This window comes from Somniosus microcephalus, chromosome 9, assembly GCF_052327205.1.
Source record: "Somniosus microcephalus isolate GS21.2 chromosome 9, FLI_Smic_1.0, whole genome shotgun sequence".
Lineage (NCBI taxonomy): Eukaryota > Metazoa > Chordata > Chondrichthyes > Squaliformes > Somniosidae > Somniosus > Somniosus microcephalus.
In genome coordinates this window covers 161,890,227-161,912,061 of record NC_140995.1, presented here as the reverse complement: position 1 = coordinate 161,912,061, position 21,835 = coordinate 161,890,227, and the positions used below count along the sequence as shown (strand labels likewise).

Here is a 21,835-nt window from a genome sequence, read left to right as displayed (position 1 = left end):
TTGATGGTGGGGGATTCGGCAATGGTAATGCCGTTGAATGTCAAGCGGCGGTGGTTAGACTATTTCTTGTTGGTGATAGTCATTGCCTGGCACTTGTGTGGCGCGAATGTTACTTGCCACTTATCAACCCAAGCCTGAATGTTGTCCAGGTCTTGCTGTATGTGGGCATGGACTGCTTCATTATCTGGGCAGCTGTGAATGGAACTGAACACTGTGCAATCATCAGCGAACATCCCCACTTCTGACCTTTTAACAATATAAGAAATAGGAGCAGGAGTAGGCCATATGACTCCTTGAGCCTGCTCCGCCATTCAATAATATCATGGCTGATCATCGACCTCAACTCCACTTTCCTGCCCGAACTCCATATCCCTTGATTCCCCATGAGTCCAAAAATCTATCTGGCTCAGCCTTGAATATACTTAAAGACTCAACATCCACAGCCCTCTGGGGCAGAGAATTCCAAAGATTCACAACCCTCTGAGTGAAGAAATTCCTCCTCATCTCAGTCTTAAATGGCCTACCCCTTATCCTGAGAGACTATGCCCGCTAGTTCTAGACACTCCAGCCAGAGGAAACAACCTCTCAGCATCTACCTTGTCAATCCCCTTCAGAATCTTGTACATTTCAATGAGATCACCTCTCATTCTTCTAAACTCCAGAGAGTATAGGCCCATTCTACACAATCTCTCATCATAGGACAGCTCTCTCATACCAGGAATCAAACTAGTGAACCTTCATTACACCGCCTCCAAGGCAAGTATATCCTTCCTTAGATAAGGAGACCAAATCTGTGCACAGTACTCCAGGTGTGGTCTCACCAAGGCCCAGTACAATTGTAGCAAGACTTCCTTACTCTTATACTCCAACCCCCTTGCAATAAAGGCCAATATGTCATTTGCCTTCCTTATTGCTTGCTGTACCTGCATGCTAGCTTTCTGTGTTTCTTGCACGAGGACACCCAAATCTCTCTGAACACCAACATTTAAAAGTTTCTCACCATTTAAAAATATTCTGTTTTTCTATTCTTCCTAGCAAAATGAATAACCTCACATTTCCCTACATTATACTCCATCTGCCACCTTACTGCCCACTCACTTAGTCTATCTATATCCCTTTGCAGACTCTTGTGTTTTCCTCACAGCTCACTGTCCCACCTAGCTCTGTATCATCAGCAAACTTGGATACATTACACTCAGTCCCTTCATCTAGGTCATTAATATAGATTGTAAATAGCTGAGGCCCCAGTACTGATCCTTGCAGCAACCCACTAGTTACTGCCTGCCAACCTGAAAAAGACTAATTTATCCCTAGTCTCTGCTTTATTTCCGTTAACCAATCCTCTATCCATGCTATTATATTACCCCCAACCCCATGAGCCCTTATCTTGTGTAATAACCTTTTATGTGGCACCTTATCGAATGCCTTTTGGAAATCCGAATATACTACATCCACCGGTTCCCCTTTATCTACCCTGCTAGTTACATCCTCAAAAAACTCTAATAAATTTGTCAAACATGATTTCCCTTTCATAAAACCATGCCTAATCATGTTATGATTTTCTAAGTGCCCTGCTACCACTTCCTTACCAATCGATTCCAGCATTTTCCCGACGACTGATGTCAGGCTAACTGGTCTGTAGTTCCCTGTTTTCTCTCTTCCTCCTTTCTTGAATAGTGGCGTTACATTTGCTACCTTCCAATCCTCTAGGACCGTTCTAGAATTTAGGGAATTTTAGAAGATCAAAACCAATGTGTCCACTATCTCTGCAGCCACCTCTTTTAGAACCCTAGGATGTAGGCCACCAGGTCCAGGGGATTTGTTGGCCTAAGGGATTGTCAGGTTTATGATGGAGGGAAGGTCGTTGATGAAGCAGCTGAAGATGGTTGGGCCTAGGACACTGCCTTGAAAAACTCTTGCAGCAATGTCCTGGGGCTGAGATGATTGACGTCCAACAATCACAGCCAACTTCCTTTGTGCTAGATATGACTCCAGCCAGTGGAGATTTTTCCCCGATTCCCATTGACTTCAATTTTACTAGGGCTCCTTGATGCCACACTCGTTCAAATGCTGCCTTGATGTCAAGGGCAGTCACTCTTGCCTCACCTCTGGAATTCAGCTCTTTTGTCCATGTTTGGACCAAGGCTGTAATGAGGTCTGGAGTCGAGTGGTCTTGGTGGAACCCAAACTGAGCATCAGTGAGCAGGTTACTGGTGAGTAAGTGCCGCTTGATAGCACTGTCGATGACACCTTCCATCACTTTGTTGATGATTGAGAGTAAACGGATGTGGCGGTAATTGGCCGGGTTGGATTTGTCCTGCTTTTTGTGGACAGGACATTCCATGGGCAGTTTTCCACATTGTCGGATAGATGCCAGTGTTTTAGCTGCACTGGAACAGCTTGACTAGAGGTGCAGCTAGTTCTGGAGCACAAGTCTTCAGCATGACAGCCAGGATGTTGTCAGGGCCCATAACCTTTGCTGTATGCAGTGCGCTCAGCCGTTTCTTGATGTCACGTGGAGTGAATCGAATTGGCTGAAGTCTGGCTTCTGTGATGGTGGAGACCTTAGGAGGAGGCCGATATGGACCATCCACTCGGCACTTATGGCTGAAGATAGTTGCATACGCTTGTCTTTTGCACTTGCGTGCTGGGCTCTGCCGTCATTGATGATGGGGATGTTCATGGAACCTCCTCCTCCCATTAGTTGTTTAGTTGTCCACCACTATTCATGATTAGATGTGGCAGGACTGCAGAGCTTTGATCTGATTAGCTGATTGTGGGATTGCTTGGCTCTGTCTATATCATGCTTCTTAAAATCGAGATAGATCTATAACAAGCGACTGAATCAATATCGCCCATTTTACACTAGCACCCAAAGACAAAAATTACCCCATTATGTGTATGGCAATGCTGATGCTCTAATACACAGACCTATTTTTTAAAATCCTACTAGGATCCCTGACTTAAGCTTGGAGTTATTCCTTTGGCAGTGTCAACAGAATCTACACTTCTGCGCTTTGGCCTGATCGTAGCACACATGGATGCGGTGAAAACTGTGTTTGGCGTGTCCACCCCAAGTCAAAATGGCCAGTGACTATTTAAAGCAAAATTTATTTATAGATATCCCAGAGCGTACCTACTATAGCAATAAAGGGTGAATATTAAAAATGTAAGCTTGGTACTAAGTTCTCTAATGTACTGAATATAATGGTATTAAAATTGGCTCTGCACCAGGGTCTGCCGAGACTCAGGATGTATGTGAGAAAGGCAGTTTTTGCAACTTTAAGTGCAAATATAATTTATTATTGGGCTCTAATTGGTTTCTACAACATATCCCATAGTCACAAAATATTTTCACTGCACAAAGTCACCTTAAACTTTTAAACTGAACACACTGCTTAATTGGTTCTGAATATTTTTGGTGAGATCTCCTTTATCACCGAGAAAATGCGCACTGTGCAGGAGTGAGGTGTACAGGTTCTCTGTTAGAGACAGATCCACAAACAATGTGTTATATCAGAGCGTCTGGTATATCAGAGTATGCTAATAACGAGGAGAAGGCTAGGTTGTTTTACACAGATTCTCTATGGGTTAATCTGTGTCACATCACAGGTTGTGATATATAATTGTTATAATGAAGGTCACATTAGCTGTTTTATTTCGTTTTTCTATTGGAAAGAGATCCGCGCATAATATGCTATATGAGAGGTATGGCACATCTGAAAATGTTACAATCATGAATAGGTTTGATGCTGTATATGTTTGGTTTATAGAAGAAAAAGCCGTTAGCATTGTGTGTTGTAGTTTATCAGTGCCTAATAAAGGAATCTTTACTAACCCTTCAGACAAAGTGCCACATTCTCTGCACATTGGTCTCTGAAATCAGCAAACTACATTGTTGTTTTCAGATGCACATTAAAACTACTCTGCCCCATATTGTTGATTTTTCATACACATCGCAATTTAAATCTACTTAACCCATACTGGGGATCTGTGAAGAAAGAATTGTCCGTCAAATCAACACTGTTTCCAATATATTTATAATTTATTTTTTGCTTGAGGCTTTCCTTTACACATGAAAAGAACCTTTCTCGTGCAGAATGCACTGACAACATTTCAAATTCCAAAAGCTGCTGTCTAGGCCAAGATGTCCATTGTTCCCCAAATAGTAAACAATTATTGCGTTTTAAATAGCTAAAGGAGAACAATCCTTGAGAGTGCTTACTGGACAGCAAACTTAACTCTTATTTTCTCTTTGCTGATATTTCTGCTCTTTCCTGAGTTTCTCTCACTTGCTTGTTCAATCAGTCACTCTACATTCTCCCTCTCGGCAGGGAACCGACTCCCACTGATTTATTCAAGCACCCACATTAATACATCATTACAGCTGCCTGATTTTTTTATTTTATTTATGATTAGGATGTGGGCATCGCTGGCAAAGCCAGCATTTATTGCCCATCCCTAATTGCCCTTGTGAAGGTGGTGGTGAGCCGCCTTCCTGAACCGCTGCAGTCCGTGTGGTGAAGGTACTCCCACAGTGCTGTTAGGGAGGGAGTTCCAGGATTCTGACCCAGCGATGGTGAAGGAACAGCGAGCGATACATGTCCAAATCAGGATGGCGTGTGACTTGGAGGGGAACCTGAAGGCGATGGCGTTCCCATGCGCCTGCCTTATACTCACTGGGAAAAAGTATAAAACCAGACAAAAGAAAAGTAGAGATTGCTAGGATATCAATACTATTTTCAACCCACCTAAATTTTTGCCCATCACCCCTGTGCTCGCTGACCTACATTGGCTCCCGGTTAAGCAGCACCTTGATTTCAAAATTCTCATCCTTATTTTGAAATCCCTCCATGGCCTCACCTCTTCCTATCTCTGTAATCTCCTTCATCCCCACAATCCCCCCGAGATATCTGTGCTCCTCTAATTCTGCCCTCTTGAGCATCCCTGATTATAATCGCTCAACCTTTGGTGGCCGTGCCTTCTGCTGCCTAGGCCCCAAGCTCTGGAATTCCCTGCCAAAACCTGTCCGCCTCGCTACCTCTCTTTCCTCCTTTAAGACGCTCTATAAAACCTACCTCTTTGACCAAGCTTTTGGTCACCTGCCCTAATTTATCCTTATGTGGATCGGTGTCAAATTTTTTGTCTCAAAATACTCCTGTGCAAGTTGTTGTTGTTGTTGAATACTGATATCAGTACAAACAGAAGGCATGAACTAGCACATCCTTGCAGCAGCATCACACCCAACTTTGATAACACAAACTCAAGACCAGAATGGCAGAATCTTCTGCTTACAAATGATTCCAGTATGGTTTCTAATAAGGTATGTGCATGTGGGCCCCCTGAGCCCTGTTTATTTAGACTTCATTTTTCTTCTGTTATGGTTTACAATTCTTGAATTTTTGTTGTTGCTTTATTTCCATGCACACCAAATCCGTTCTACATGTTGGCTAGTTTGTGCTATCGTCTGTCTATGTAATTAGTTGGATGTATTCCATTTTTTTTACACCTGACCTCAAGCTTCTCTCTCAGCTCTCTGATTCCGGGACAGAGGATTCAAGTAATGAAAATAAACAAACTAAAACAGCCTCAGGCTGACATAATAATCATCAATATTAACCAAACTCAGACTGCGACTGGGGTGAAATGTTGTTGTATATCACAATCTGTATAGAGTTTCAGAGTCCAGCCTGTGGGCAGAACAACCACGGGATTTACTATGTTGCCGCAAGGTTTAATTGATTCTAGCACATAACAAATGAATATTTTTCATATTATTGATGTGTTATTTTCACAGTACTTTTCCCCTCTCCATTCTCCACAATCTTGGGGAGTTTTTGAGAGGGTTGAGTTCGTGCAATTGCTTGTTTCAAAAATTGAATCTGATGTTCATTGTGCAGCCTTATTCAGTCGCCTCCATGCTGCAGTAGATACTGTAGTGTGTGAGTCATTGTGCTGTCTATTAAGTAACTTTCACACTGCAGTAGATACTGTTTTTGTGCAAGACACTGTGTAGTCTATTAAGTGATGTCACAATGCAGCAGACATGGTACCCTGTGCAACTCCGTACACCATGAATTTTTTTAAGTGTTTTTTTTTATTTTTTAGTTCTTATTTAAAATGTGCCATTGATGTGACATCATTGGGCACTTTTTTTATCTTCCCATAAGTTTTCAAATTGGGGACCGCAAGCTGACCACATATCAACTCCATCACCAAGACTGCCTACTTCCACCTCTGTAACATCGTCTGACTTCAACCCTGCCTCAGCTCATCTGCTGCTGAAACCCTCATCCATACATTTGTTACCTCTAGACTTGTCTATTCCAATACTCTCCTGGCCGACCTCCCATCTTCCACCCTACATAAGCGTGCTCATCCAAAACTCTGCCAGCTGTATCCTAACTGTATCCTGCGGCCCGTATCTTAACTCGCACCTAGTCTCGTTCACCCATCACCCCTGTGCTTGCTAATCTACAGTGGCTCCCGGTCCGACAATGCCTCAATTTTAAAATACTCAAACTTGTTTTCAAATCCCCCCTTGGCCTCACCCCTCCCTATCTCAGTAACCTCCTCCAGCCCTACAAGCCTTCAAGATCTCTGCACTCCTCCAATTATGGCATCATGTTTAACCCGATTTAATTGTTCCACCAGTGACGGCCATGCTTTCAGCTGCCGTGGCCCTGAGCCCTGGAATTCCCTCTCTAAACCTCTCCGCCTCTCTTTCCGCCTTTAAGATGCTCCTTAAAACCTACCTCTTTGACCAAGCTTTTGGTCATCTGTCCTGATATCTCCTTCTGTGGTTCGGTGTCAACATTTTTTTATTGATAACGCTCTTGTTAAGCGCCTTGGAACGTTCTGCTACGTTAAAGGAGCAACATAAATGCAAGTTGTTGTTGTTGTTTTTGAGGTAGAGCAGGCCATAATCACACACCATGAGCACAATATTCCATACTCTAAACTTTTCTTTAATTTTTCACTTGCCGGCATGTTATTTCTGTACACGAGTAAAAAAGAAACATTTTCTTTTGCATTAATTGCACCTTTTTTTGTTTAGCTGGCACGGTCTTTCAGCAGTCAGGGAGTCCCTAGCAGTGCGTTCATATTTGAAGAAGGTCACCCACATAGAAACATTTAAAAAACCACTGTTCGAGAAGACACTTTACCAGATGGCAATCCTTTAAAGACACAATGTTGTCAGCTCTGTTCTCTGTGGAGAACAGCACCACAGACCTGAACAGAGTTGGGAGACCTGAGCGGCCACCACCTACCTTGGAGACAAAGCTTGGAAGATTCAGAGGTAAATAAAATTAATAGATAAGTTTAATCACAACTGAAAGGCAGAAACATAGAAGATAGGAGCAGGAGTAGGCCATTCGGCCCCTTGAGCCTGCTCCGCCATTCAATGAGATCATGGCTGATCATCCAAATTCAGTATCCTGTTCCTGCCTTCTCTCCATATCCCTTGATCCCTTTAGCCTTAAGAAATATATCTAACTCCTTCTTGAATATATTTAATGAATTGGCCTCAACTGCCTTCTGTGGTAGAGAATTCCACAGGTTCACCACTTTCTGGGTGAAGAAATTCCTCCTCATCTCAGTCCTAAATGGCTTACCCCTTATCCTTAGACTGTGACCCCTGGTTCTGGACTCCCCCGCCATCGGGAACATCCTTCCTGCATCTAGTCTGTCTAGTCCTGTTAGAATTTTATAAGTTTCAATGAGATCCCCTCTCATTCTTCTAAACTCCAGCAAGTATAAGCCCAATCGACCCAATCTCTCCTCATACGTCATTCCTGCCATCCCAGGTATCAGCCTGGTGAATCTTTGCTGCGCTCCCTCCATGGCAAGAACATCCTTCCTCAGATAAGAATAGACAGGTCAGATGAAAATAGCATGACAATAAGTAAATATGGAACTTACAGAAAGTGCACACTCTATGCAAGACGTATAGGGTCGGAATTTGCAGCAACGTCGATATTGGCGACGAACACCGTAAGTTAGACCATTGTGCTCCCCGGTGGCAAATTCACTCCGCAATTTGCTGGAAAAATAACTAGAATACGCCGCAGCGAGCATTGCGGTGGATCGGGAACAGCGCAGCCAATATCTGATGTACATCCAAGGTGTCGGAGCCCGACACACAACAGAATAACTGTTTCCATAAAAGTAAAAGAGCTAAACAATTTGTGCAGGTTTTTCATTTTGACATTTAAAAAATTGATTAGTATAAGTGGAGATAGTTTTTTTCTTACTTTGTAATCAATTCTTGTAGCTTATAATCGGGACAACGCGAAAGGGCACCAGTCCACTAAAACAGTGAGAATCCTTTTACCCATACTGACCAATGTCAGGAAGTCCTTGCAGCTCCCATTGCTAGATTAATGCTTTTAAATAAATATGTACAATCCCTCAACATGTAATCAGGTTGTATATATATCTCCCAATTTTCATTGACTTAAATGCAAATGGAAGTCAGGAGAGATGTATAGTGAGCGGCTGATTGGATATCGCCTGGTTTACACTATCACCCAAAGCCAAAATGACCTCCAGGTCATTTTGTTTAGTGGGAATTTCATGCAAACTGTGTCAAAATTGCTGAGCAATTGAATACGTCACTGATTCAGAGCCCTCCAACACCAAACTGTAATGGTCTAAGTGGCTGTGGCAATCACAGTGGCGTTAATTCAGCAAATGCATTCTCGCCATTGATTTTAATGGGGGGGGGCTATGATAATTAGCTGTTCAACTTTTTCGCTGAGGGTCTCTGTGGGACAGCACGAAAGTCCCAGCAAATTAGGGTGTGGCGCATATAATGGCAGAAATCCCTCACGCCATAATTTCCTGGAATTTCTGCACCATAATATTGGCACAGTCCATGGATGGGCTATTACTACAGTGCAAGTCTTCAGCAAATTCAGGCCCTTAATATATTCTAGATATACACAAGAGTCACTAAATAAATCAATATCACACTGGAAAATTAAAATATGACATACCCTAGTAGGAGTCAACTGACATAACATACTATCCAGGTGTGAGTCATGTGGCAACATACGTCTCTTCAGTGAGTACCTCACTGTACAGCTTTAGACGATCGGCTCCCACCAATCACACCCGGGGTGCTGTCAATTCTCCAGAGTCTCTCCAGCGACTGAAATTTAAAATGCTGTTACTTGTGAACGGAGTGTCCTGAATATCTTAATTCAAAGGTGTAGCTCCGATGCAGAAACTGCCTGAATCATTTTGCAGTATTGCATTAACTATTAAGGAAAAAAGAGATTCATTTACTAGGCTACCACTCACTGCAGCGTACTTGCATAAATCTTGAGAATCTGGAACTCTATTCGGGGACTAAATAAAAATGCCTCAGCAACCCATTATCCGTTATAGTACCTCACTGTGTCTTTTTGTTTGATTTTATCTCTCAATGTTGTTATTGCCAATACTGGATGTTTTTTTAATCGAAGCCATTGCTGCCATTTGGGAATGGTTATTGATAGATCATGTTATTTTTTTGTTGGGCCACATCACAGTAATGCTCATGCAACTGGCACATGCTCAGCACTCTAAACAACTGTAATCAGCACTGCACCCCTTGCTTATACCTACCTGTGTGAACTTGCCCTGATAACTCTGCAACAGTTTTCTGAGCAGGCTGTTAGTGGCCTGCTAAACATAGTACAACAGTCTCTTAAAGAACATTATGAAAATTATAATTGTTAAAGAAAAACAATTGAAAATGTTGGTTCCTGATTTCATAGAATCATAGAATGGTTACAGCACAGGAGGAGGCCATTCGGCCTGTCGAGCCTGTGCCAGCTCTCTGCAAGAGCACTTCAGCTAGTCCTACTCCCCCACCACCCTTTCCCCGTAGCCTGCAATTTTTTTTCCTTCAGGTACTTATCCAATTCCCTTTTGAAAGCTGTGATTGAATCTGTCTCCACCACCCTTTCAGGCAGTGCATTCCAGATCCTAACCACTCGCTGCGTAAAAAAGTTTTTCCTCATGTTGCATTTGGTTCTTCTGCCAATCACCTTAAATCTGTGCCCTTTGGTTTTTGACCCTTCTGCCAATGGGAACAGTTTCTCTTTATCTACTCTGTCCAGACCCCTCATGATTTTGAACACCCCTATCAAATCTCCTCTCAATCTTCTCTGCTCTAAGGAGAACGACCCCAGCTTCTTCAGCCTCTCAAAGTCTCAGCCCCAAGTTCCATCTATTATGTTGTGTTCACTCACTTGAAAATGAATAACCCTGAAAGAAGAGGGGACTCACCATCATCAATAATGGAAACCACAATCCCTCTTCCAGTGATATTTCTCTTCCAGACAGGCATGACGTTGAGGTCAAATCTTTTGGGTTTCCCATACTGGCCTTGGTTATACTGAAAGACAGCAGACCCGACAGTTACAACCTAAAAGTCAAACTGTAACATTTCACCACTGTGTCAGACACTGTCTGCTGTAAGACGGTATCAAAAAAATTGATCCTCTGTACATTTGTAGTGTGCAATATTTGAAAATACAATGTACAGAATAAAACACAGTCACAAGGCCATCCTTTATTTACAGTGTTCTTACAGTCATTGATGAAATTCACATATGAAAGTATTTTTTTTAAACAAACGCGGTAGAATAGAAGAAATCAAAAATAAGAAACAGAGGCCTAGAAATTCAGTTTGGGCCCGCCAGCTGGCTAGCGCCCAAAAGTTAGCGCTGGGCGCGGAGCCAGTTGCGACCGTCAGAAATTCAGTTTGAGTGCCCCAAGTCGGAACCGGGCGCTATTCCAGGGTGTGCCCGCCCCCGCTTGGGGCGCTCAAACTGAATTTCAGCGCTCTAGCTGCCGCTGCGCCACCTGATGCGGTGCGGCAGGCTGCGGTACTGCAGGCCTCCTCCTTCTCTTAAGGAGGAGGTGCCTGCAACGGCCGGAGCCCCGATCGCGAGTGCCGGCAAAAGAGCCCGGCACAACGGAGAAGTGCCGGGCTCCACGGAAACCAGCCGGCAATGCCGCGGTGGGGGGGTGGAGGAGGCCGGGGAAGGAGGTGCGGGCAGGCGGCCGCCGAAAAAGCGGCCGGCCGCACCTCCACCTTAAAGCGCCCCACTAAGGCTGCAGTAAGGACCCGGTCTCCCGATGTTGTTAGCGGCCGCCACGGAAGAGGCGGCCGCTACTGAAGATGGGGGTCGGGGCGGTAGCGGGGCGGAACCAGGGCACTGCGCACACCGATGACGTCATCGGTGCTGGCGCAGCGCTACCGGCTACCGCCGCCATTACCGCGGCCCTCAAAATCAGCGCTACCACCCCTACTGGCGCAGAAGCCCTCTTTGGGCTGTAACTGGGCGCAAAGCCCACCGAATTTCTAGGCCAGAGAATGTGAATGAGCAAGAACAGGAGATAGAGAGAAAATAGCAGATGTCAAGAAAGATGAATGAGACTGAGAGGGGAAAATGGAGGGAGAGAGAGATAGAGAGCTTTCATTTTGCAGGGAATAGGGACAAAATCTCTTAGAGTTCCTAGATGTTGCTAGTCTGGGATAATTTCGCCAAGATACCAGCACTGCCTTTGAACTAACTACCTTTGAGCACTACACAAGCACTTTTGACAACAACCCAAAAAGATACAAGAAACCTTTTAATTTCCTCAGTAGTCACTATAAATAGTTGCACAAGCCACTTGCTCATCACTTTGCTCCATGGGTGTAAACTGGGATTGCCCTGATATCCCCACCCCACGCTGTCTTTGAACATTGTTGCACCTCTGCCTTGCTCTCATTGCTCCTTGTAGCATTAGATTCTTAATACTAATACCATTCAATACAAGATGTGATGGGAAACAGATGTGGGGGGATTTCCTATGTTTGGTATTTGTTGCGAAATTGTAATGGCTTCTTTATAATTACATTTACAATTTCACCTTAAAAAGCAAACAGAGGAAATCTTCCCTCATATTTCTTCAAAACCGTGAACAATTCACTGAGCCGTAAAGAATTTACTTACGACATATCCTGGGCATACATTACCTTCACTCCCTCAGTTATAGTGAGGGGCTACACAGGAATGTCTGCAACTGAGGTAACAATGGTTTATTGTACGTTGATGATGTAGATTTAGGTGGAGGGAGAGAACAAATACATTTTTAAAAGGGTTAGGTTATTGTTAAAAGCAGAAGTTCAGCTATAAAAATATAAAAGCAAATTGTTTATTTATTCAAAAGATCACTGTGACACAAATGCTCGAAGGTACTCTGTATCTACAATACATCTAGGTAAAAGCTATCAATGCCATCCCATCTGGTACTGTAAGGCTGTGTCAAATGCTGCAAATGTCTGCTATAAGCTGGGTAAGCTATATTCACACCATAACGGAAAGATCTGGCATTTGAGAGTAGGATAATCTATGTGGGGGGGAATGAAGGATCCAGGGTTCATTTGTTTAGCATTTCAGATAATCACAACTGCCACATAAACCAGAATATCGGCCGGAAGGCAGTTGTATGTTGTATTGATTCATCATCACTGGAGTTAATGTGCTGCCATTTTGTAACAGTTCAACTTACCTTCTAATGTTGGTGTTGAAGTTGCAAAGATTAAATTTGAGGTCCTGGAATATACTTGGTAGGAGCATTAGTGGGACACTATGGATATTTGGGGGAAATAGAACTAAAAAATTAAAGGTGTAATTTTAAAATCCAACTAACACTATGTAAATGATGTGTGAATTGAGGTAAAAGTGCTGTCAGGTAGTAATGACGTTTTTTGCCACATGGGTTTAACAGGTTAGCAATATTTTAGCATTGATGGTTCAATCAAAGCCCAGTAGATTCAGCTAGTTGTAGCCAGGCAACAATTGATGACTTGTAATGTAGCAGAATTATTTGGATTATTTTTGCCACACTCAAGGCTGGCCTTAATTTAATGGCAGTCATTGTGATTAGAATTGGTTTTTATTATGCCCTGACTTTGCTGTTGATTTTACATCTTAATTAATACTCCAGTCTATAATATCAGCTCGTTGTATAAATAGTGTGCACATTTTCCCCAGAGATTATGTACAATCCACTGCATTCTGAAGTCAACCCCAACTGTTCAATCTTCCGAGGAAAGTTTCAGCAAAGCTTTTCATTGGTCCCCCAAAAATGACAAATAAATCAAAATGTCAAAATATTTTTCAAACTTTAACTCCTCAACCATGTTGCTGTCACCCAGTGAAATCTGATAATACAGCAGCTATGTTTCAGTGATTTTAATGTTAAGCACAATCAGAAATGTTTTGGTGCTTGAATTAGGAGTTTGTATTTAAAATGCAATGCTATTTGAACTCAGATACTGTTGGTTAAAAAGAAAATGTGCAATTCCACAGCACTACACAGAGAGGATCCATGCCGACATAGAAGGATTCAAGCAAGCCCAGTTCCTAGAAATTGCAATCTAAAACTCTGCCACAATGTTGTCAAATTGAACACTGCTGCAACTCAGAGACTACAGTGGATAGCTGCAGGAGCATAAACCTTTTTCAAATTTAAATTATTATTTTGTTGGAAGTATTTTTCTTTTCTTTTTGTTCATCAAGGTGAGGAATATCAGTCCTATGGATTGGAACACTTTTGCTCCCGAAGGTATGGCATAGATTTTCTATCGACTTTCCCCCAACACTGTCTCCACACTACTGTCAGATCAGCATCTTCTGCTGCACCAGCGTGACATTTCCATTTCCCACACAAGCCATTCTTATTGCTTCTCCAAGTAAGGCTGCCAATTGCATTGAATTAGGATAGTTTTGTGCTGTGGACTCGTCCACTCGGAACTGGATGGAGACGTCGCAAGCTTATTTCACTAAGATACCTCACAATCAGAGAGGGGACACTTTCACCCAGTTAGTCTGAGCTGGATTTGAACTCAGGTACTGTGGTTAAAAATAAAATGTGCAAATACATAGCACTACACAGAGATGTCCACGCTTTTAACATCAATTCTATCTAATAAGAATGAAAAAGAAGCGATTTGATGCACCAGAATTCTATATTTGAGTCAGATATGTATTTATCGGGAATTGACTATATGACTGTGTAGATTTATTACACAGGTTATATGACTGGCAGTGGATCTTCCTACTAAGCATTGATGCACATTCCAATCCATTTTTTTAATGGATGATTTTACTTAAACAAAGCCTTAAACAAAGCCTAGTTTTAGCTGCTTTCATGGCAATTATAAAAAAGAACAAAAGCTGAAATGAATTTTAAAACAGCTGATTGCAAATTTTTCCTCTATTCGACAACAAATTATTTTCCTCTAAACCTGCATTTGCAGAGGAGGATAATGTTCTTCTGTGGACAGCATTCAGCACTGCACTGAGACTACTGAACGCTCCTGGAAGTGGCAAGAAACCTGGCAGAATTCCAACTTCCACAAAGATTTCTTCAAAACCTGAAGACTAATCCCAGTAGCAGTCTATTCTGTGAGACTAGTTGGACAAGCAGGGAATACAAACCATTACTTCTTCCATACTAGATTGTCACTAAAGAGGGAAACATAAACCCTACCAGATTACTAGAGAACCGAATATCAGGAATGGTGACCATGAAACTACTGGATTGTCGTAAAAACCCATCTGGTTCACTAATGTCCTTCAGGGAAGGAAATCTGCCGTCCTTATCTGGTCTGGCCGATATGTGACTCCAGACCCACAGCAATGTGGTTGACTCTTAACTGCCCTCTAAAATGGCCTAGCAAGCCACTCAGTTATACCAAACCACTCCAAAAAACAATAATAATACCTTCACCACACAGACTGCAGTGGTTCAAGAAGGTGGTTTACCACCACCTTCTCAAGGGTAATTAGGGATGGGCAATAAATTCTGATGCCCACATCCCATGAATGAATTAAAAAAAAGCCCATTTCCCATCTTCCATCCATCTAAATGCCAAAGAACACAGTCGCATTCCTCAACTGCGAAGGAACAGAGACCCTTAAACCCTCACTGCCACCACCCCGCCCCCACTACATTGATATAAAGCTTGGTGTCCATTAGACCACCAGGGGCACAGATTCATTAGGTCCACCATCACAAGTAAGCTGCAAGGGAATATGAACACAGAAAGGATTTAATTTCCCGACTTCCTACTTCCAGCGAGGAGCTCACCCACCGGGAGTACATATCAGAAATTCAGGTGCCTGCTGCACTGAATGTTTTACCATTAATTTAAATGGTAGGAAAAGCATGCCCAGATTTCCAATCTGTGCAGTGGACAAAGTGCAGAGTTTGCAAATTTACACCTGGAGTCTCAACTAAAGACCAGTTTTATGTTTCCTGTGCTCCCAGGCCACCCTTTCATGAGTAAAAGGTCAATTTATCCTCTGTACAACATAATGCTGGGACATGGAAAATGACATCACACACACGGTGAATGCTTGTATTTTTTTTAAAAACACCAGGCTCATCAGAATCCAAAGCAATTTTAACTAATATAGCAATATACTCCAGTATTTGTTAAACTCAAACAGGCCTAACTTAAAACGGCACTTGATCCCAGTTAAAAGATATAAAGAGCATGATGGCGGGGTGAGTACTTGGATGAGTAACAGTAACATTAAGGCCACAGATCCAAGATACACAAATATATAAATTAAAAAAAATTAAAAATAATAAATAATGCAATAAAAAGGACACTCTGCAGTGAGAACACTTTATTTTAAAAGTATAGAGTTGCAAGTGTAACCAGGCACCTTAAAAACGGAACTAAAAAAATCAAACATCACACAGTGGGAGGTTAATGCTTCTGAGGGGGGAAAAAGCAAAGCAATGTGACAGAAATAAAGGTCTCACCGGATGAATAGTGCTACTGCAAATAGGTATTAGGCAGCCCAAGGGAACCTAATGATGAATATACTAGAGGGAAAAAAGGGAAACAAATAATTATAGTATCAGTGTGTGTGGGTGGGTTTGTGGGTGTCTGTGTGTGTTTGTGTGTGTGTGGGTGGGTTTGTGTGTGTGGGTGTGTCTGTGTGTGTGTGGGTATGTGGGTGGGTTTGTGTGTTGGTGGGTTAGTGTGTGGGTGGGTTTGTGGGTGTGTGTGTGGGTGGGTTTGTGTGTGGGTGGGTTTGTGTGTGGGTGGGTTTGTGGGTGTGTGTGTGTGTGGGTGTGTGTGTGTGTGTGGGTGGGTTTGTGTGTGGGTGGGTTTGTGTGTGGGTGGGTTTGTGTGTGGGTGGGTTTGTGTGTGGGTGTATGGGTGCTTGTGTGTGTGTGGATTTGTGTGTGGGTGTGTGGGGGGGGTGTGGGTGGGTTTGTGTGTGGGTGTGTGGGGGGGGGTGTGTGGGTGGGTTGTGTGGGTGGGTTTGTGTGGGTGGGTTTGTGTGGGTGGGTGTGGGGTTGGGTGTGGGTGTGGGTGTGTGTGTGGGTTAGTGTGTGGGTGTGTGTGTGTGGGTGGGTTTGTGTGTGGGTGGGTTTGTGTGTGGGTGGGTTTGTGTGTGGGTGTATGGGTGCTTGTGTGTGTGTGGATTTGTGTGTGGGTGTGTGGGGGGGGTGTGGGTGGGTTTGTGTGGGTGGGTTTGTGTGGGTGGGTCTGTGGGTGTGTGTGGGTGTGTGTGTGTGGGGTTGGGTGTGGGTATGGGTGGGTGTGTGTGTGGGTCTGTGGGTGCGTTTATGTGTGTGGGTGGGTGTGTGTGTGGGTGGGTGTGTGGGTCTGTGGGTGCGTTTGTGTGGGTGGGTGTGTGTGTGGGTGGGTTTGTGTGTGGGTGTGTGTGTGGGTGGGTTTGTGTGTGGGTCTGTGGGTGTGTGCGGGTGTGTGTGTGTGGGTGGGTGGGTTTGTGTGTGTGTCTGTGTGGTTTAGGGGGGTTTGTGTGTGTGGGTGGATTTGTGCAACGGACCTGGGTGAGGAGCGAGGAGCGGCGGCAGTTTAAAAGCGGCGGCAGCAGCGAGGCCCGACCAGAGCGACGGACCTGGGTGAGGAGCGAGGAGCGGTGGCAGTTTAAAAGTGGCGGCAGCAGCGAGGCCCGACCAGAACGACGGACCTGGGTGAGGAGCGAGGAGCGGCGGCAGTATAAAAGCGGTGGCAGCAGCGAGGCTTACCAATTCAGCAGCGGGGGAGAAAGGTAAAAAGTAATCAAAGTGTGACATCACCAGGAAGCAGGTAAGTGATTGGTTGGTGAGTATTTCTCTTTTTTAAACTGTAACTCCATGGTTTATAGTTACTAAGGTCTCTCTGGTGTAGCGGGGACTGTTGGTAAACCATTTAATTGTAGTGTAATTAGTGGGATTGATTGATTTAATTTAAATTCAATTAATTAAAGGGTAAGTCATGGCAGGACAGCCCGGCCATGTGGTATGCTCCTCCTGCGATATGTGGGAACTCAGGGACACTTCCTGTGTCCTTGACAACTATATGTGTAGGAAGTGCATCCAGCTGCAGCTACTGACAGACCGCATTGCGGCACTGGAGCTGTGATTGGATGCATACTGGAGCATTCGCGATGCTCAGGACGTCGTGAATAGCACGTTTACAGAGTTGGACACAGTGCAGGTACAGGTTGGACAGAAAAGAAAGGGAATGGGTGACCAACAGGTGGAGTACTAGGCGCAGGCAGGTAGTGCAGGGGTCCCCTGTGGCCATCCCCCTCTCAAACAGATACACCACTTTGAGTGCTGTTGGGGGGGGATGGCTTATCAGAGGAAAGCAGCAGCAGCCAACTTTCTGGCACCAGGGGTGGCTCTGCTGCACAGCACAGGAGGAAAAAGAGTGGGAGAGCTATAGTAATAGGGGATTCTATTGTAAGGGGAATAGATAGGTGTTTCTGTGGCCGCAAACGAGACTCCAGGATGGTGTGTTGCCTCCCTGGTGCAAGGGTCAAGTATGTCTCAGAGCGGCTGCAGAACATCTTGGAAGGGGAGGGTGAACAGCCAGTTGTCGTGGTGCATATAGGCACCAACGATATAGGTAAAAAGTGGGATGAGGTCCTAAAAGCGGAATATACGGAGTTAGGAGGTAAATTAAAAAATAGGACCTCAAAGGTAGTAATCTCAGGATTGCTACCAGTGCCACGTGCTAGTCAGAGTAGAAATAGAAGGATATTTCAGATGAATACGTGGCTAGAGGAATGGTGCAAGGGGGAGGGATTCAAGTTCCTGGGACATTGGAACCGGTTCTGGGGGAGGTGGGACCAGTTCAAACCGAACGGTTTGCACCTGGGCAGGGCTGGAACCGATGTCCTAGGGGGAGTGTTTGCTAGTGATCTGGGGGAGGGTTTAAACTAAAATGGCAGGGGGTTGGGAACCTGAGCAGTGAGACAGAGGAAAGGGAAACAAGGATAAAAGCAAAAGATAGGAAGGAGAAAAACAAAAGTGGCAGTCAGAGAAATCAATGGTTTAAATCAAACGTGGCCACAGTAAATAATAATTCTAATAGGTCTAAGAGCGTTAAAAAAACAAACCTGAAGGCTTTGTGTCTTAATGCGAGGAGCATTCGTAATAAGGTGGATGAATTGGCTGCACAAATAGAGGTAAATGAATATGATTTGGTTGGGATTACGGAAACGTGGCTCAAGGATGGCCAAGGCTGGGAACTCAACATCCAGGGGTATTCGATATTCAGGAAAGATAGGCAAAAAGGAAAGGGAGGTGTGGTAGCATTACTGGTTAAAGAAGGGATTAACACAATTGTAATGAAGGATATTAGCTCTGATGATGTGGAATCTGTATGGGTAGAATTGAGAAATACTAAGGGGGAGAAAACGTTAGTGGGAGTGGTATATAGACCTCCAAACAGTAAGGCGAAGGTTGGGGATGGCATTAAAAGGGAAATTAAAGAAGCGTGCAATAAGGGCACAGCAATCATCATGGGTGACTTTAATCTACATATAGATTGGGCTAACCAAATTAGTAACAATACTATGGAGGAGGAATTCCTGGAGTGTTTACAGGATGGTTTCCTGGACCAATATGTCGAGGAACCAACCAGAGATCAGGCCATCTTAGACTGGGTATTATGTAATGAGAAAGGATTAATTAGCAATCTTGTTGTACGAAGCCCCTTGGGTCGGAGCGATCATAATATGATCGAATTCTTCATTAAGATGGAGAATTAAGCAGTTGACTCAGAGACTAGGGTCTTCAATTTAAATAAAGGAAACTACGATGGTCTGAGGAGCGAGTTGGGTAGGATTGATTGGGGAATGTCACTCAAAGGGTTGATGGTGGATAGGCAATGGCAAACATTCAAAGACCGAATGGATGAACTACAGAATTTGTTCATCCCAGTTTGGCATAAAAATAAAACGAAAAAGGTGACTCAACCGTGGCTAACAAGGGAAATTAGGGATAGCGTAAGATCCAAGGAGCGGACATATAAATTGGCCAGAAAAAGCAGTAAACCTGAGGATTGGGAGCAGTTTAGGATTCAACAAGGAGGACAAAGGGATTAATTAAGAAAGGGAAAATAGAATATGAGAGTAAGCTTTCAGGGAACATAAAAACTGACTATAAAAGCTTTTATAGATATGTGAAGAGAAAAAGATTGGTGAAGTCAAGCGTAGGTCCCTTGCAATCAGAATCAGGGGAATTTATAATGGGGAACAAAGAAATGGCAGACCAATTAAATACCTATTTTGGTTCTGTCTTCACAAAGGAGGACACAAATAGCCTCCCAGAGATGCCGGGGAACATAGGGTCTGATGAAAGGGTGGAACTGAAAGAAATCAGTATTTGTAGGAAAATGGTGTTAGGAAAATTGATGGGACTGAAGGCCGATAAATCCCCAGGGCCTGATAATCTACATCCTAGGGTACTTAAGGAAGTGGCCCTAGAAATAGTAGATGCATTGCTGGTCATCTTCCAGAACTCGATAGACTCTGGAAAAGTACCCATGTATTGGAGGGTAGCTAATGTTACCCCACTATTCAAAAAAGGTGGTAGAGAAAAAGCGGGGAATTATAGACCGGTAAGCATGACATCGGTAGTGGGGAAAATGCTAGAGTCCATTATAAAAGATGTAATAGCAGAGCACTTGGAAAGCAGTGACAGGATCGGACAAAGTCAACATGGATTTACAAAAGGGCAGCACGGTGGCATAGTGGTTAGCACTGTTGCTTCACAGCGCCAGGGACCCGGGTTCAAATCTGGCCTCGGGTGACTGTCTGTGTGGAGTTTGCACATTCTCCCCGTGTTTGTGTGGGTTTCCTCCGGGTGCTCCGGTTTCCTCCCACAGTCCAAAGATGTGCGGGTTAGGTTGATTGACCATGATTAAAAAAAAAAATTGACCCTTAGTGTTAGGGGGGATTAAATACGTGGGGTTACGGGGTTATGGGGATAGGGCTTGGGTGGGATGGCTGTCGGTGTAGGGACCGGGTGCTAGGGTTTGGATGATCAGCCATGATTTCGTTGAATGGCGGAGCAGGCTCGAAGGGCTGAATGGCCTACTCCTGCTCCTATCTTCTATGTTTCTATGACTAATCTACTGGAATTTTTTGAGGATGTAACTGGTAAAATAGATAAGGGAGAACCAGTGGATTTGGTGTATTTGGACTTTCAGAAGGCTTTCGATAAGGTCCCGCATAAGAGATTAGCATGCAAAATTAAGGCACATGGGATTGGGGGCAAGGTATTGACTTGGATAGAGAACTGGTTGGCGGACAGAAAGCAAAGAGTTGGAATAAACGGGTCGTTTTCCGAGTGGCAGGCAGTGACTAGTGGGGTACCACAAGGATTGGTCCTAGGACCCCAGCTGTTCACAATATATATTAATGATCTGGATGAGGGAATTGGATGTAATATCTCCAAATTTGCAGACGACACAAAGCTGGGTGGGAGGGTGTGCTGTGAGGAGGATGTCGTAAAGCTCCAGTACGATTTGGACAGGTTGGGTGATTGGGCAGAAACATGGCAAATGCACTATAATTTGGATAAATGTGAGGTTATCCACTTTGGTGGCAAAAACAGGAAGGCAGATTATTTTTTGAATGGCAATAGATTGGGAGAAGGGGAAGTGCAAAGAGACCTGGGTGTTCTTGTGCACCAGTCGCTGAAGGTAAGCATGCAGGTGCAGCAGGCGGTTAAGAAGGCAAATGGTATGTTGGCCTTCGTAGCAAGAGGGTTCAAGTACAGTAACAAGGATGTCTTGTTGCAGTTGTACAGGGCCTTGGTGAGACCGCACCTTGAGTATTGTGTGCAGTTTTGGTCGCCTTATCTGACGAAGGACGTTCTTGCCATGGAAGGAGTGCAGCAAAGATTCACCAGGCTGATACCTGGGATGGCAGGAATGACGTATGAGGAGGGATTGTGTCGATTGGGCTTATACTCACTGGAGTTTAGAAGATTGAGAGGGGATCTCATCAAAACCTATAAAATTCTGTCAGGCCTGGACAGACTAGGAATGCTGTGCCATGATCTTCACAGAGACCTGGTTGAACAACGGCATCCCTGACACCACCATTCAGCTAGAAGGACGCACGGTCTTCCGCGCCGACAGAACTGCAGACTCCGGTAAGAGTGTGGTAAACCACTGGTTGTTGTTGTTGTTGTTACACACTGTTGTACCTATGCATGCCTCAACATGTCTCTGCTGGCTCCACCCACACAGGCCCAGGTATAAAGGTGATTGACCTGCAGCCCCCTGCCTTCTTGGAACCCAGTCAACCACGAGAGGCATGCTCTGTTCTTTGCTCATAAAAGCTTTTAGTTACTCTCTTAACTCTCAGTCTTTTATGAGTAATTGATAGCGCATCAATTTTATTAGCAAAAACAAAATGTCGACATTTGCTGAACAGCAGGCTGCTGCACCAAACGCTGAACAGCAGACTGCTGCACCAAACGCTGAGCAACAGGAGCTGCTGCGAGCCCTCAGACC

At 44.1% G+C, this 21,835-nt stretch overlaps 1 protein-coding gene across 2 annotated transcripts in view; it reads right to left on the bottom strand.

The window, feature by feature from the left end:
* Positions 1–9,008: 9,008 nt before the first annotated feature.
* Positions 9,009–21,835, bottom strand: part of LOC147112803 (neuroendocrine convertase 1-like) — a 294,716-nt gene continuing 281,889 nt past the window's right edge. For both annotated transcript variants that reach the window (XM_085996239.1, XM_085996240.1), the window contains exons 4-5: positions 10,279–10,387; positions 9,009–9,672 (exon numbers count right to left, since the gene is read on the bottom strand). In XM_085996239.1, coding sequence (XP_085852365.1) covers positions 9,662–9,672; positions 10,279–10,387 — 120 coding nt within the window. In that variant the 3' untranslated portion in view covers positions 9,009–9,661. The remainder of the gene's footprint in view (positions 9,673–10,278; positions 10,388–21,835) is intronic.